The 17,155-nt window shown below is 36.3% G+C and overlaps 1 protein-coding gene across 1 annotated transcript in view; it reads right to left on the minus strand.

Annotated features, from left to right (window-relative positions):
• Positions 1 to 17,155, minus strand: part of LOC150105884 (AP-2 complex subunit alpha-like) — a 383,042-nt gene that overhangs the window by 137,561 nt on the left and 228,326 nt on the right. The window contains exon 14 of the mRNA XM_090393652.1: positions 7,848 to 7,922. Within this exon, the coding sequence (XP_090249778.1) occupies positions 7,848 to 7,922 (75 nt within the window). The remainder of the gene's footprint in view (positions 1 to 7,847; positions 7,923 to 17,155) is intronic.

Here is a 17,155-nt window from a genome sequence, read left to right on the forward strand (position 1 = left end):
GAAATAACACGCATTACTATCCCTTATGTACAAGGCATCAGTGAACGTATAGCAAAAGTTTTAAAACCACTGAATATTTTTATTGCCTTTCGACCGTTTAGAAAAATCTCCACCTTTCTCACTTCTCCTAAGGACAAGCTTCCACATCTTAATCATCCAGGTGTCTACCAGATTCCGTGCTCTTGTGGATTATCTTATTTCGGACAAATGGGAAGATCTGCCTCTATTCGGCTAGAAGAACACCAATCTTATATTGAATACTTTAAACCTGAAAAGTCTGGACTTTCTGAACATGCCATCTTCACTAGACACAGAGTTCATTGGAGAAAGACAAGAGTTCTTCACAAAAGTCAGTTTCTCATGGAACACCTTTATAAAGAAACATGTGAAACTCCACTTCATTCTCCTAACTTAAACAGATCCGACAGCTTACGTCTATCCCCTTTATGGGAGATAGTACTTTACAAATCAGCTAATCTTTCCTAACTTTTTATTGTATTAATTTTTTTTTTTTTTTTTTTTTTTTTTTTTTAAGGAATGTTATTGTTATCTTACACCAGCTACTTAGGTGGCGCTTTTTGGAATTGTCAGTTAGTGTTTAATTTTGAGCTTAATGTACTGAGGATGCCTGTGACACACAGGCGAAAATTATACTAATAAATAATCTTTCTACGTGAGAGTTTTTTTCCGTTATTTATTGTGTACCGATATGTCTACTCACGGTTTACCTCTTTTAAAACTTATAAGTAGACTTCTTTCTGCTTTTCCAGATATTTTTCTATAATAGTTCAAATGTTGAAGAGTCTCTTTCTAGTTCCTTTATTTTCCTGAAAACCAGACTGTGTTTGATTAATTTCCAATTTGATTTTATGTTTATTTCTTTCTAGGATGATATATAACATAACTTTTGCTATCTGACTGATTGTTCTGCACTCTTCACATTTAATTGTCTTTGATTTTTTAGGTATATTGGTAGGAATGTCAAGTGCTTAAAATCTTTTGGCAGGTGTCCAGTTTCGTATATTTTGTTACATATGTCAGTCAGTGATCTTATAGCCTTATCATTTAAAGCCTTTAGATATTCTGCCATAATTCCACCCATTCCTGGAGCTTTTCCTGGTTTCAATTTCCTAATGGCATTTGTTACTTCCTAGGTAAGAATAGTAGGCCCCTCCAAATCTTGCAATGGCTTATCTATTCTATCATGATTGTAGAGTTCCTTTGAATACTTTACCCATCTATCCCTCGTTTTGTCTTTCTCCTTTATGATGTTTCCATTGGTATCTTCAATGCAATGAGAGCCTACCCTTTTGCAAAATTTGCTGGTTAGCTCCCTAACTTTTTCATGAAGTTCTCTGGTTTTGTGCTTTTTGTCCAAAAGTTCAATTTCCTTGCATTTGTTGTTAAGCCATAGTTCTTTTGCAATCCTACATTCTATGTATTATATGTTATTACAGAAAGTAATCTCTCCCTTCTATCCTTTCTCAATGAGAAATCTTCTTGTGCATCCTTTTGATTCTGATATGCTGAAGATAATATTAAACATGATATTGAAAACGGGATTTAAACTTAGCCATAGGATTCTCTGGAATGAAGTTAAATTACTACATAGAAGCAACTAAGAACTCTGAATGTCTTTTCAAAGAAAGTGCTGATGTCCTGTTATTTATTTTACACTGCATAAAAATTTTTAATCTAGTTTTAGCACACAAAGAAGAATTAATAGCAACTTTTAAAATGTTGTGAAAGCTTAAATTAATGTTACTTAAAGAAATTTCTGTGATAAACTAATTATTATTATCATCTAAAACCTCCAGGCAGTCAAGAGCTCATCGAGGACGGCCATTCAAACAGCTGCCATGCCTTCTCTTAACTCATTCACACTAGATGCACTCACTAATCCAAATGGAAACTATTTCACTCACTCACTCATTCTGTGAGAGAAAAATCTAGTTCTTTCTTACTCCTTTTTCAACCACAAACAAATTTAATTTCTGTGGATCTCCCCCATCTGCTATATAATTAAAAATTTCATCAGACAATATCTTATAACAGCCACTCTAAAGTTCACAGACCTCTATCATATTATCCCTCTTTCCCCTGTTAACCAAGAGTCTGTAGTCCACATACTCCAAATCTGTCCTCATAATCTACATTCCACAATCCCAGTGGAATGTAGATTCTATCCCCTTGGAATCAGGAGACCAAATCTGTCTCCTGATTCCAAGGGTGAAATCTGATCAAAGCCTTGTAAAGAGGCAAAATGACTTCCTTATCCTTACATGTCAAGGTTCAATTTAACATTGTAATTATCATCTGAGTTGTTGTATTTGCAATTTTTGCTATGTTACCTCTGAACTTAAAATTGCTATCCACCATAACACCAAGATCCCTAGCCTCATCAGTTTCTTGTAGCATAATCCCACTAATATATTATACCACCGAAAATCTTATTACAAACAATTATCTGCAATCAGTTTGTCTGATGAAAAGAAAATTATCTTTAAACCAAATGAAACTGTAGTCCAACTTGTAAATAAGTGATTGCCAAGTAAGAGTATAGTTTAATTTCAAAGAATATTTTTGAAGTGCACAAACTGAAAATCTTGCATGGCCCTACTGAGATGCACATAAGTCAGCTTCCTAATGGTGGCTAATTCAAGCACTGTGTGTGTGTGTGTGTGTGTGTGTGTGTGTGTGTGTGTGTGTGTGTGTGTGTGTGTGTGTGTGTGTGTGTGTGTGTGTGTGTGTGTGTGTGTGTGTGTGTTGGGGGGGGGCTGTCTTGGAAAGTTGTGAGACAAGCATTTTTAATACAGAAAATATTTTTGCAAAAGCACCACCTTTTAGATGCAAACTTTGCAGTTAGTGCAGTGAGTTAATCCCAGTAGTTTATAATAGATGCCAGAGGAGAACAAAACAAAACTACACTCATCTACAACTTTTTATATACATAAAACTAAGGGAAGAGTATGTTTTTTAATACTGATCCCATACACAAGAAGTAGAACCTATAAGTCCATCAGCACTATTTCAGAGAGTAGAAGCTGACTGACATTTTCTTGAAGAGACTGTAGTTGTTTGGAAATACTTCAAGAGGAAGACTATTCCAGAGGACAGATGTAGATGGAACAAAAGAGGAATATGAGAAGTAGATTTTGTATGAGCTTGAAGCTACACTGAAAAAGGGTGCTGAAAAGCTGCCGTTCTTGTTTTAGCATTTACAGAATGAAGGAATGATGGTTGCTAGTTCAGTGGATAATCACCATGGAGGTACCTGTAGAGCAGAGCTAAAACAGAGACTGAAATAAGTCTGTAAGGGAGGGATCATATATAGGCCAAACTGCTCATCTCTGAACACTATCAAGAATTTCTGGAGAGGTTTTCAGGTACATTACTCCAAACATGTAAGCAGTATGCCAAGGATGGGCAAATTTGGGATTTATGCAGTTAGAAACTAGGTGGGTGAAAAACAGCCTCTTAAGTAGAAGAGAATGCCTATTTTTTTTAGAGCTGAGGAAGCTATTGATGTGATGTGTTTATGCAAGAAGAGGCTGGATGTAAATGTCAATCTAAGCAGAGACCTTATTCTATCTGACGATTTGTGTTTTACTGAGAGTAAGAGTAAGTGAGCTGAGATACCTTTTATCAGAGAAAAGGCAAGATTGTGTTCGTTTTTTTTTTTTTTTTTTTTTTGTGACATTGAAAGTGACTAGACTGTCCTCACCACATATAAGGATGGTATGGAGATCAATGTTTAAAGTACGGTTAAAGATAATCTCAAAACTTGGGACATTGGAGCAATGCATGGGTTGTCAAATGAGTAGGATGAATGGAGAGAACAATCATCAGCAAAAACTGCAAAAAGAATTAATAGTGAATTAAGAGTAGGTAATTTATGTACAGGAGAAACAGGATAGGTGATAGAACAAAGTCTGCATTTTTGGGGAAGCTTGAAGAGAGCCACCTGCCATAACATGCAGTGGCCAATCAGACCAAAGGATGGCAATTGTAATTTGCTTAGCAGGCCTTCAGGCCAAGCACAATTAAAAGCTCTCCAAATGTCAAGAGCAGCAGCACATTTTTCCAAACCTTTCTATAGCATGTGTCTAGTGGTGTGGGTGATGTAGGCTAAGGGGTTAGTCATGATCCTTGAATCCAGAGTGATGGTGTTGCTGATTAACTGGTGAATCTCTAGGTAGTGGAGAAATTAACTAATGATGACTTTCTCCATTATTCTGGAGAGGACTGAAATGATGGCAACTGTTCAGTAGTTTGACAGTAGACTTCCATGTCCCCCCCCCTCCTTTTTTTTTGGAATAGACTGAATATATGTGCTTGCTTCCATGCACTGAGATAAGTACCATCTTAGTATAGAAAACTAAAGAGATAATACAGGACAGATGTTAGCTCTGGAGTATAATGTTTGAGCACAACTGGAGATAAAGGTACCATCAGGATCAGAAGACTTCTTGGTGTTCAAGTTCTTTAGCATTCTTCTGATATTTTTGCTGACAAACCACAGGAGGCACACAGTACTAAGATTCTGATATAGCAGGAGACGCCTTGGTTATTGCACTGGAAGAAAAGAGTGGTGCCAGGAGGTTGGCTTTATCTTTGGGTGCTACAATAGTAGCACCATCTGGATGAGAGAGAAGTGAAGTACAGGGGTGAGCAGAAGTTATGTCTGATGGCCTCAGCAAGGGACCAGAAGATGTGGCTTCCATTTTCACAGGAGGTGAGTTTCAGCAATTGGCCTTTAAGACATCAGATTTGGATTTGCTGATAGCTGTTTGCATTTATTGCATGCTTCACATGTGCTAAGTATGAACCTGAAGTTCTTGTTGCAAGCTACTTGTGGCAAGCTGAGTTCCCCCCACCCAACTGCTTTGGTACCTTTCTTTTGAACCTGAACTTGGAAAGTGGATGAGAATTCTGGCCCTTCATGCCAGTGAGAATAATTTCTGTGACTTTCTCAGAGCAGATGTTTGGGTCAGAAAAGAGGAAGCAATATTCTTCCTTCATGGAAAGGAAGAGTAGAAGTTCTCAGAGGTCAACTTATTTTGTAGAGTCAAAGTACACAAGACTAGGAAGATTTGGATAAAGAGAATTCTATGAGAGAGGAGAAAGATGTACAAAATTATGATCTGAATTACCGAGAGAAGTGGTGGCTTCTGTTGTGTACATCTGGAAGGAGAAATGGTTAAAAAGAGATCAAAAGGTATTGGGGGAGAGTGAAGAAGAGTACCAGGAATTTGGGCAGGTAGATGTACAATTTGAATTATGTCACTAGTTATAGCAAAGGCTTTTGCATCTTGACCAGCTTGGCCAGTGGTGTTGAAAAGGGGGGAGCAGATGAAGTTGTTGACATTAAGGTCATATAGCAAGACGATCTCACTATTTGGATAGCTAGATTGCAGATATTCAAGCTTCAAGGAGAGAAAGGTGAAGAGGTTAGAGTGGTTTTCAGAGTTTGGAGAAAGTTACATGGGGTAATGAAATTTTGAGCAAGAGGAGGTCAAAAGCAGGGAATTCTAAATTAGACATACTCCAGCAAGCATGTTAATTTCATAAAAGCAGAGGTGCCACCCTTATAGTGAAAGGAATTGTGAAATGTGTAATTTGGATATTTAGGGTGAACATAGATGATGTAGTTGCAATCTGGGATTCTATCAAGAGGAGAAGGTCTGGATGATTGTAAGTGACAATGATGAACATCACTAAGTTGGTGTGTAAGCTTGGTTTTCAAAAAAAAGATTTCTTTTAATTGCAATGTCACTGTTTGTACATTTCATTACCGGTTCATTTATGGTTAAATGGAATGAAAGAGTGGAGAGTAGGGATGACACCCACATACCACTAATCAGACTTCCTCCCTTAGACATGAAGAGTATATGGCAGTGGGATTATGCACGAATTGACCAGGACACCTCCTGACTCATTGCTGACAGGTTCAGGCTGTCAGTAATGTACACTATCTAGTGACTCGCCTGTGGCATCAGATTTACCGATGTACCCTCAAAATGGGGATGTAGGTCTCTAAGTATGTTTGGTATACCTTTAAAGATATCACTCACACTGCATGGAGAGGTGGGGGGGGGGGGGGGAGAAACAGAAATGCCTCCTCTGGAGACCAAACATGGTAACTGTCACTTTAGGTCTCCAAGGACTTCATAACTCTGACTAAGAAGACCTCTGACTAAGATATCCTTTTGCAGTAGTATTATCTAAGGAGTAACCAGTTTATTTAATGGGAAACAAGTAAATTGCACAAGAAATCTGACAAGTATATTTTTATTTTCATATGCAAACACATGAAATATCCTCATGACTAGGCTGCGTTATACATGGAAGCAGCTGACTTCAAGTTGGCCTAGTGTCCCCTATGTAAAGTACACTTCCTTCTCTGATATGGCAGAGGCATATATTAGCAAGGGATTGCTATCCTATCCTAAGATATCTTCAACCTTTTATTGAGTGTAGCTCAGAACTACAGAGGATTTCCAAAAGCTTATGAGTGATCTTTCATACCACTCCAAACTTGGATCATTCCAGGACACTCTGTTTTAGTTCCAATGGACAACATTGCAACAAACTTCGGCTCTAGCCAACAGAAGCCTACTACTTCGAATAAGCATCCTCATTAGTAGGAACTACTACCATGAAAATCCATGGAGTTACTGCAAGCTAAATGAACAGCAGCAGTTACATTTCAATATACAAATAGTAAAATTGTGCTATCACCATATTACTACAAAACAAGATTAGAAATGGCTGTAGTAAGGATTTTTTATTTTATTTTATTTTTTTATTATTTGGGGGGGGTGAAAACAAAAAATTATATTTTTGTTTTCATCCTTATTTTATCTGGGCTCAAACAATGGTATGGAATATTCAGGCTACTTGATGTGAACTGCCTCTATATACAAGTAACCAAATTGTCAAGAAAAATAAACATCTACCCTCAGTAGCATTCCAAAACTTCAAATAAGACATGCTGAATTGTTTTCATCATAAATTCACTAAAATAAACTGCACTCTCTATCAAACCAAGGGTTTGATGGAAGGTGAGTGCAGTTTTTTTCTATTCTTAGATTCATTTATTATATATGTTTTTCAACTTAAAAATAAAAACAGCTGGCATGACGGGCTGAGTGGATAGCATATTTTAATATCTTACATGAATCCCACTAATACCAATGTACTGTAGTGTACAAAGGTTAAACTATAGTACATTGGTATTAGAACCATGGGCATGCTAAGAGTTACATAATCCAAAATCCCTGCTCCAGAAAGCACACATTGAACATTTGCAGGCCACTTCAGACCTCTAAAAAGTGGTAGTATCACCAACAGGCTGTGGATTCAAATTCTATTGTGGGCATGGCTGTCTATGAATGTCATTAAGAGGGTGATGAATATCACCCTATGGTGATACCACCACTTTTTAGAGGTCTGAAGTGGCCTGCAAATGTTCGATGTGCGCTTTCTGGAGCAGGAATTTTGGATTATGTAACTCTTAGCATCCCATGGTTCTAATACCAATTTCTTTCTACAGTACATTGGTATTAGTGGAATTCATGTAAGATATTAAAATTCAGAGTCTGAAATGCTCTGAAATTAATCTAACATGCAGCAGCACAATATAGAAGAAAGGGAAAAAAAGTTGCAGAACAAATCAGTAAAAGCTTTTGTGGATATAAGAAACTGTAGAAATCCAAAATGTATATAACAACAGTCAGCTGTACTACTAACAATATTTAGGACTTGAGAAAATTTAATTAGCTTACAAATTTATAAAAGGATTTGATTCAAAATTAACATTCACAACAAAAATTACAACAGCCTACCTCAAACACTGTTTTAGCAGCATAACCCTGTACATCATCCCTGTTAATAACTATCTGAATTACTCTGTACCATACCTATAATAAGATAAAATTTGGCATTTTAACATGTTAAACAAATTTATTGAGCTTAATATTAAAAAAAAAAAGGCTTAAACTGGACTAAATGAAAGTATTACACAAAGAGAATGTTTTAAAATTAAATATAATTATGCTGGTTGATAGAGATTTAAAAATATAAGCTCACATTTTTGTATATTTTATATACAAGTGTGAATAACATAAAAGAGGTCTTTACCTTACTATGTATGAACTGCAGAATATCTAAAAGTACTTTCAGATACTCTACATGAAAATACTAAATTGAATAAGATTTAGTATTATTTTTATTTATTTATATTATTTATATTTAGTATAAATTTAATAATTTCTAGTTTCAGGATTCATGGAGCTCAAATTATGTGTCATATAAGAATCATCATCATTCTAAGGGATAGTCCCTGTCACTATGTAGAGTTTCCTCTTCCAGGTCATCCTATTTCTGGCTTTCCTCTTTAGTAGTTTATAATCTCTTCCAATTAATCTAAACACTTCCTCCTCTAAGAATGTATATTTTGGGTCTCCTTTTCCTTCTTTTTCCCAGTATCTTCCCTTCTAATATGTTTATAATTCACTTGTTATGTCTCCATATGAGTTCCAGGAATTTAATCTTTCTTTCTATGATAGTAGTTTTTCTTTCTCTTCATTTATTCCTAGCAATACTCTCCCTAGTACATTTCACATGCAATTCTTTTTGTCTTCTGGTGTTCTTGTCTAAATTTCACAGCCACATAAGAATATGCTCCAAACAAATGTTTTTATAATTTTTTTTTTTTTATATGTCTTTACTTACCTTACTTGTAATAAATGATCTATTTTTCTTTAATACTTCTTTTGCTACAGTAATTCTTCTTGAGATTTCCAACTTACACCTTCCATCTTCTAGAACAATTCCTCCACGATATACAAACAATTTTACTTGTTCAATATTCTTACCTCTAATCATTGTCTATTTTATTTTGTTCCTTTAAACCTGCCACCATTCTTTTAGTTTTTGTTGCATCTATTTTAAAGTCCATAAGCAATTAAAACATCACCATCTTAAATAATAATATCTGTTTTAAATCCTATATTATCAGCAATGTTTATCATATGTAACTGCACTAATCTACAGTTACTCCATTCATTCCTTATTTTATTAATTTCATTGCATTTTCTCTATATATATAAGTTAAAAAGTCAAGGTGACAATGCGCAACCTTGTCTTACAGGTTTCTTTATTACTGCAGTTGCTTCATTTTCTTGCCTTGCATCTTTATTTTCTGGCTGGTATACAATTTCTTAATTAGTCTTCTATCTCACCAGTCTATTCCCATTTCGTTCATTATTTGAAAAAGCTTGTTCCATTATGCATTATCAAATGCCTTCTCTAAATCTATATGCACAATGTATGTAGCTTTATTTACTTCACTTCTTTGGTCTTTTACTGTTCTTATTGCTAGAATCACTTCTCTAGTTCCTTTATCATTTTGAAATCGAAACTGATCATCATCTAAATAACATTCAATTTTTGATTTTATTCTATGCTTCATTATATTTAGCATGATCTTTAAATCATGACAGAGTAAACTTAATGTTTGCTGCTGCATTCCCGTTCTTGGGTATTGTTACCATCAAACTTTCATATAAATCAAATACTTCCTGTCGCTTTTGATAGATCAGTCTAATCACTTTAAATAAAACTTCTTGTGTTGTCTCTCCCAGAATTTTTAGAATTTCAGTAGGTATTTCATCAGTTCCTACAGTTTTCAGTAATTCATTAATCGCTCTTTTAATTTCTTCATCCAGTACTTCTGGTCCAAGACTTTCTTTTTCACCTTCATATTCTGGTTCGATAATTTCACTATTCATATTTTCTCTGCTATATAAGTCTTTGAGATATTCCTTCCATCTCTCTACTGTGAGACTTTGCTATGAGACAGACAGTATACCTATAAGAATATGCAAGCCTATATTTATACAGGGCATCCTTATTTCCACTAAATCAATACTTGCATAATCTCTATATTAAATAAATTATAGTACTGTAGACAAACATAAAAATTAATATTGAAACATATGATTAATGTTATTCAAAGACAAAAACCATAGAGACTTATCTTACATACGGTACAGGCATACCCAAGTCATACAACACATTAGGTTCCAAGACCACTGTCATATACAGAATCCTGCATCCCCCTCCCCCAACAAAAACAGACACTTGTAGATGCATGTAATGGTTTAATAATGTTTTTAAGCAATCACTTATGTGTGTAAATGACATAAATAAAGTTTATTTATGTCAGATAAGCAAAGGAAAAATGAAGAATAATTTTTGCAAACAAAAACATTCATTAATGGAACATGCCAATGAGTCTGGTCATTTATCAACACCATTAAAAAGTTTTTTTTCTCAGACTGTAATGTTTATAGATAACTGTAGTATTAACTAGCATAGAACTTTTCACTTCACTTATAACTTTATCATTGTTAAATATGGTGAGAGAGCATTCATGCATGACTCTGCTCTCAAATAGTATTTAAGGTGTAATGTCTACTAATTTTATTGTTGCAGCAGTACATTTATAGTACTGAAGTAAAAAAAAAAAAAAAAAAAAAAAAAAAAAAAAAAAAAAAAAAAATTTAAGTATTTTTAAGCTCTACAAAACTTAAACACAATCTATATTATGTCTGCATGATTATGAACTTATTTTAAGGTGTTTATCTTAAGATAAACTGTCCGAGCCTAACAATTGTCTTCTTAAACCCAGCTTTTTTTTCCCCCAAAACATGCATCAACAATCTCATGCTCTTTTACACGTACATAGATACTTCTTAGTGAAATCAACAAAGTAATTTTTTTTTATAATTCCCACACTGTTTATTTCTCTTTTCTACAATTTCTACAGAATTACATAATGCATCCATTGCAAAAAAATGTATGTTCCATAATTCAGAATATTCAAATATTAATTTATACCTGCTGCTTTCTGCACTTCAGGTTTTTAATGGTGCTTGCAAATAAATGGATTCCTTCTGGATATTTTCAATCACTCATTACTTCGGGACATCAAGATCATTCAGTTTTTATATCACTTCTGTCATAACCGATTCCTTCAATTGAGCTCTTTTCTCCATTGCTAAGCTTCTTCAATTACCTCCATAACATTTACCTTCTACTATATATACTTTCCAACAACTTCACTTTTCTTTAGTTATTTTTACAGATAACTTAGAGTATTGAGTATATTATGATTATTATTATAGTAACCGTCATGGAGTCAGCAGACTCACTGTTGGAGGCCCACTCAACCAGCAACATATCTATTATACTGAACCTTGAAATCATTTACACTCCCATTTGCAATGCACTCTAGCAATGCTTTCCATTCACCAACCACTCTCTATATAAAAAATCTGCTCCTCACATCCATCTTTACCACATCTTTGTACAACTTCTAAGGATGGCCTCTCATTCTGCCCATCTTACCATCCACTCTTTTTATATTTCCTTCTGTATTTATCTGGTAAAATCCCTTAACCAACTTAAGTGTCTCTATCATATCACCTCTTTTCCTCCTTTACATCCAACTCTGTAATCTACATTCCCTCAACCACTCTGCATAACCAACATTCCAGTGCCCCAATATCATTTTGGTCAATTGTTTCCACATCACAATGAAAACTAGGTAACCAAATCTGATCACAATGGTCCATGTGTGATCTGCTTGCCTTACAAAAAGGCACCACTACCATCTTATCTCTACATGTCAATGTACTTTTTATCACAGCAGCAATACAATGTGCAGTCTTTACAACATTTGCAATATGACCTCACACTTTAGTTCACTGTCAGTTATACCCCAGGTTCCTGAATCTCATCCACTTACTGAAACACAGCTGCATCAATATAGTACATAGCCTTATAGTTCTGCATCTAAAAGTAGAGCACCCTGCATTTATTAATAATAAAACTTATCTGTCCCCACTTGTCTGTCCAAGGTAAAATTCTATTCAAATCTTCCTCTAGAATACTTCAACTCTAGGATATTTCAACCCACATGAAATATCATTAACAAATAAGTTAAATATCAGAGGCCTGACAACAGAATCCTGAGGCATGCCAATGGTCACTATCCTTTTCTGAGACACTGCTCCCTCATATATAACTTGCTGGTATCATTCAGAAAGCCAATCTCCAATCTGCCTAATCAACCCATTATCAAACCCCATTTTCTGCAGCTTATACACCAATTTGTCATATGGTAAATTATCAAATGCCTCTGCAAAGTCCAAGGATATCACTGTACATGAATCTCCCTTATCCAACACATTTGTCAGCTTATAAAATGTAAGCAGATTGCTAAAACAAAACCTGTCCTTCACTAATGCTTGCTGACCATAACAGAAAATTCAATGTCCATCAATGCAATCCTGTATTCTATTCCCAACCAGTTTCTTCAATACTTTGAATACAACTGTAGATATACAGACTGGTCTAATTAGAAACTAACCATGCTTGTGGAGAGGTACTATTTTGAATGCTATCCACTTCTTAGGAATGTTCCCACTAAGGAAACAGCTAACTATTTTGCTGTTTCCACATTACCACATTCCTTAAAAATATGTGGTAATATGTCATCTATTCCCACAGCCTTATTAACATCTAACCCAAGCAACACTTGATGCACCTCTGATTCTTTCATCTCTAATTCCTCTAATATTTGCCTCCCTTCTGAATGTTGCACAGCATCAATTATACCATCATGATACACACTCAAACTGCTCATTAAATAACTCCACTATATCCTTTGCTACGGTCACTTTGTTACCAGAAAAAAATTAGGAACGAATGCCTCTCCATGCTTCTTCCATTTTCATCTATCTTGTTCATCTCTCCACCATAAATGTCAATAATATCTTGTTATCTCACAGGAGATAACAAGATATTATTGACCTGGTTATCAATTTCTGGTTATCAAAGAGCCTACCTGGTTTTTGATAACCAGAAATTGGTTCTTGGTGTTCATACTGTTGTTCTTTTGTCAAACTGATGTCAGACATTCTCACCACATGTTCTGCTCAGCACCATTTATAAAGTATATGGAACATTAAAGTGATGGCTGAAACATATTAAGCATGATGCAACTCAGAATGATCATGTACAAGCCAAGAGCCACATACAGTCGATCACTAAAAAACACGTAATAACCACAGTAATGACTATTTAATTTGTAAAAATAAAAAATAAATAAATAAATAAATAATAAAAAATAACTGAGAGTAGTTATATTTATGTTCTTCCAGACAGACATTAACAGACCTTTCACTTTAAATACATCTTGAAATAAGAAGAGAGGAGTGTTGGTGTTTTGAGGAGTGGATAGTGGAAAAGAACAGCCAGCTTAATATAGATTCTGAAAGGAGTATAAAAATTATATTTAAGTTCTAGTTTTTCTGAGGTACCCTACATACAGGAAAGAGTAGTGTCATTACAATAATCTAAATAAATATATAAAAGTTGGCGGGATAAAGGAAGGATTAAACATTTTTGTTAATTCTTTGGAACTGTAACCAACAGATAAAAAGGTATGGCAGTTATGGTTAGGTTCAGCTATGAAGAATGTCTGGTTAAAATAGAGATAGATGGCTTTGTTAGCTAGTATTTTTGCAATGCCACATTGTTAAGAAACTTGTAGGGGGAGATGGGAAAGTCTGTAAATATATCAGACTGTCTAGAAAAGCCAGACTTCTTCTGATCCCAAAAATAAACTGGATTCTGTTGGCTGCCGAGGTGAGATCACCACCTTATCTTCTCTTTTCAGTTCCAGATGTATATTAAGTTCCTTGCACCAGAGAGCTGTTTGTCCTGTTATGGGAAAATCTGCCCAACATAAGAATCAAATGGATAAAAACTATAGTTAAATCGCTCTATAGCAAACTCATTGAGATGACAGGAATAGTTTGTTATAATGGATAGTTTACTACAATGAATCTCTTTTAGTATAGCTTTCTACCTGTCCAAACCCAAATAGGACTTGGGTTTTAACATTTCAGCAGTTTGCTAGAGCAAGAGTCAACTATACTATGCCTTACCACAGTAAGTACCAATATCAAACTTTTTCTGGAATTTTTAGCTGCTCTTAGCAACCTGCCTAACCTCAATGAATATGTGAAACTCATTAAAACATGGAAAATTGTAATTCAAAGACATTCTGCTTATCAACCAGTTTCCTACTATTTTCCTACTACGTGTTAGATGAAGAAATGAGGGAATTGGAAGAAAATGAGATGGTGATTGTCGGAGGAGACTTGAACGGGCACATAGGAAGGCAGAATAGAGACTGTGAAAGGGTGCATGGTGGCCACGGAGTGGGAATGATGAACCAGGAAGGAGAGAGGGTTGTGAACTTTGCAGTAGTGTTTGATCTGGCAATTGTGAACTCGTTTTTCTTCAAGAGGGAAGAACATTTGATAACATTTAGAAGTGGTAACAACAGCTCACAAATTGACTACATTTTGACTAGAAGAAAACATCTTAAGGTTGTGACAAATTGTAAGGTAATTCCAACAGATCAAGTAGCACAACAACACCGACTGCTGTGCGCAGACTTTAAATTAAGATCGAAGATAAGAACTTCTGGTTGCCATGGGATGAAGACAATTAAGTGGTTTCGCTTAAAAGAAGAGAGTGTGAGGAATCGTTTTAGGGAGAGAGTGTTAGAGAGGATTTCGGATGGACTGGAAAGTGTACAAGATTGGTGGAAACATAATTCAAAAGTAATCCTGAGCTGTGCAATCGAGGTGCTTGGTGAGACATCTGGAAAGATTAGAGAGCAGAAGGAGGGTTGGTGGTGGAATAATGATGTACAAGTGGCAGTGACAGCTAAGAGGAAGGCAAAGCAGAAGTGGGATGAGTCAAGAGGTGGAAGAGGACAGAGAGGTGTACAAAGAGAGAAAGCAAGAAGCCAAGAGAGTTGTGGCACAGGCAAAGGCCATGGCATATCAAGATCTGTATGATCAATTAGCAACAAAGGAAGGACAGAGAAAAATTTACCAACTAGCGAAATGTAGAAATAAAGCAGCTAAGGACATCTTACATGTGAGGCAGATCAAAGATGCTGAAGGAAGAGTATTATGGAGGGATGTGGACATAAGAAACAGATGGAAAATATACTTTGAGGGACTTCTGAATGAGGAAAATGCAAGGACTCACAGAGGAGATGGGCAGCCTTCTGAGGGGATGGTGCAGAACATCAGTAGAATGGAAGTGACGGAGGCCATGAAGAGGATGAGGAATGGAAAAGCGGTGGGCCCAGACAGAATTCCAGTGGAGGCATGGAAGGCACTGGGGGAAGAGGGAATTGACCTGCTGTGGGACCTGTTCATGAAAGTTTGCCAACAGGAAAATATACCCGAGGAATGGAGGGAGAGTACTCTTGTTCCCATCTACAAGGGTAAAGGGGATGCACAAGACTGAAAATAATTACAGAGGAATAAAGTTGATGTCCCACACAATGAAGATCCTAGAAAGGGTTCTTGATGGTAGATTGAGGGAGGAGGTGGAGATTGCAAAGGAACAATTTGGCTTCATGCCTGGTAGATCAACAACAGATGCTATCTTTGGGTTACGACAGATGATGGAAAAATATCGAGAGAAACAAAGGGAGCTACATCTGGTATTTATTGATCTGGAGAAAGCATACGATAGAGTGCCAAGGCAAGAAGTCTGGAGGTGTCTGAGGGAGAAGAAGGTGCCGGAGAAATATGTCAGGTTGGTGCAGGAAATGTACAGAAATGTGAAGACAAGTGTTCGGACCTGTTTGGGACTGACAGAAAGTTTTCAAGTAACAGTTGGCTTGCATCAAGGGTCAGCATTAAGTCCGTTTCTGTTTAATATTGATGGAGGTGGTAACAGAGGAGGTGAGAGAAGATGCATCTTGGACAATGTTGTATGCAGATGACATCTCACTGTGTGTAGATTCAAGAGAAGAAGCGGAAACTAAACTGGAAAGATGGAGAAAAGTACTGGAAGAGAGAGGTATGAGACTGAGCAGAAGTAAGACAGAGTATATGTGTTGCGCAGTGGGCGGTGGCCAGGAGACAGACCTGGAGCTGGAAGGAAATGTCATCAGGAAGGTGAGAGACTTTAGATACTTAGGTTCGACAGTGGAAGAAGATGGAGGAGGTGAGAAGGAAGTGGGATGCAGGATACAAGCAGGTTGGAGGAACTGGAGGGAGATGGCTGGAGTGTTATGCGATAAGAGGGTGCCGATCAATCTGAAAGGCAAAATTTATAGGACAGTAGTGAGGCCAGCTATGACATATGCTATAGAAACTATGGCCCTGAGGAAAAATAACATCAGCAGGATGGAAGTAGCAGAGATGAGAATGCTTAGGTGGATGTGCAGTGTGACCAGAAAGGATCATCTGAGAAATAACTATGTCAGGGGAACAGTGAAAGTTACGAACTTAGGAGCGAAAATACAGGAGGCAAGGTTGAGATGGTTTGGTCATGTGATGAGGAGGGAGGACGAATATGTGGGATGAAGGGTCATGCAGATGGATGTGCAAGGAAGGCGGAAGTGTGGGCGGCCAAAGAAGAGATGGAGGGAGCTGGTAGAAGAGGACTTGAAGATGAAGAACTTGGATGTGGTGACAGCCCAAGACAGGAAGGTGTGGAGGAGACTCATAACAAACAGTGACCCCACTGAAGTGGGAGAAGCTGCAGAAGAAGAAGAAGAAGAACCAGTTTCCTACTATCACCCACAGAGGTCACTCTTCCTTGGACTTCAGTCAAATTTCTGCTTTGTGTCTGTATTTCATATTGCACTCCAGTGATATCTCTGTGACAGATGAAATAATGGAGTCATTAAATAATCATGTAATTTATTCCTATGAGCTATCTATCCCATTAAATCATAAAATATGATTCAACTAGATTTAAGCCTAAGTCGTGCATGAACTAACCACACTTTCCTCTGTGCAAGAAACAAATATTTAATATCATTAATAATTATCTTGTTTAATATCCATCTGGTTTAAATATGCTTTTAAACTAACACTTACTGGCTTAATTTTCCCTGACTCCACAAGAAATCTAGCTTTGTTAAAGAAGAATAAATGAAGTCTGCCTTAGTCTGCATGGTATTTTCAATCATAGAAAGTCAATCTAAACATCATCTCTTGTACTGAAGTTATCTTACATTTTTGCAAATACAGCATTTAAA

Source organism: Typopeltis vanoorti, chromosome 6 (genome assembly GCF_054136105.1).
Source record: "Typopeltis vanoorti isolate ZY-2024b chromosome 6, IOZ_Tvanoo_1.0, whole genome shotgun sequence".
Classification (NCBI taxonomy): Eukaryota; Metazoa; Arthropoda; class Arachnida; order Uropygi; family Thelyphonidae; genus Typopeltis; species Typopeltis vanoorti.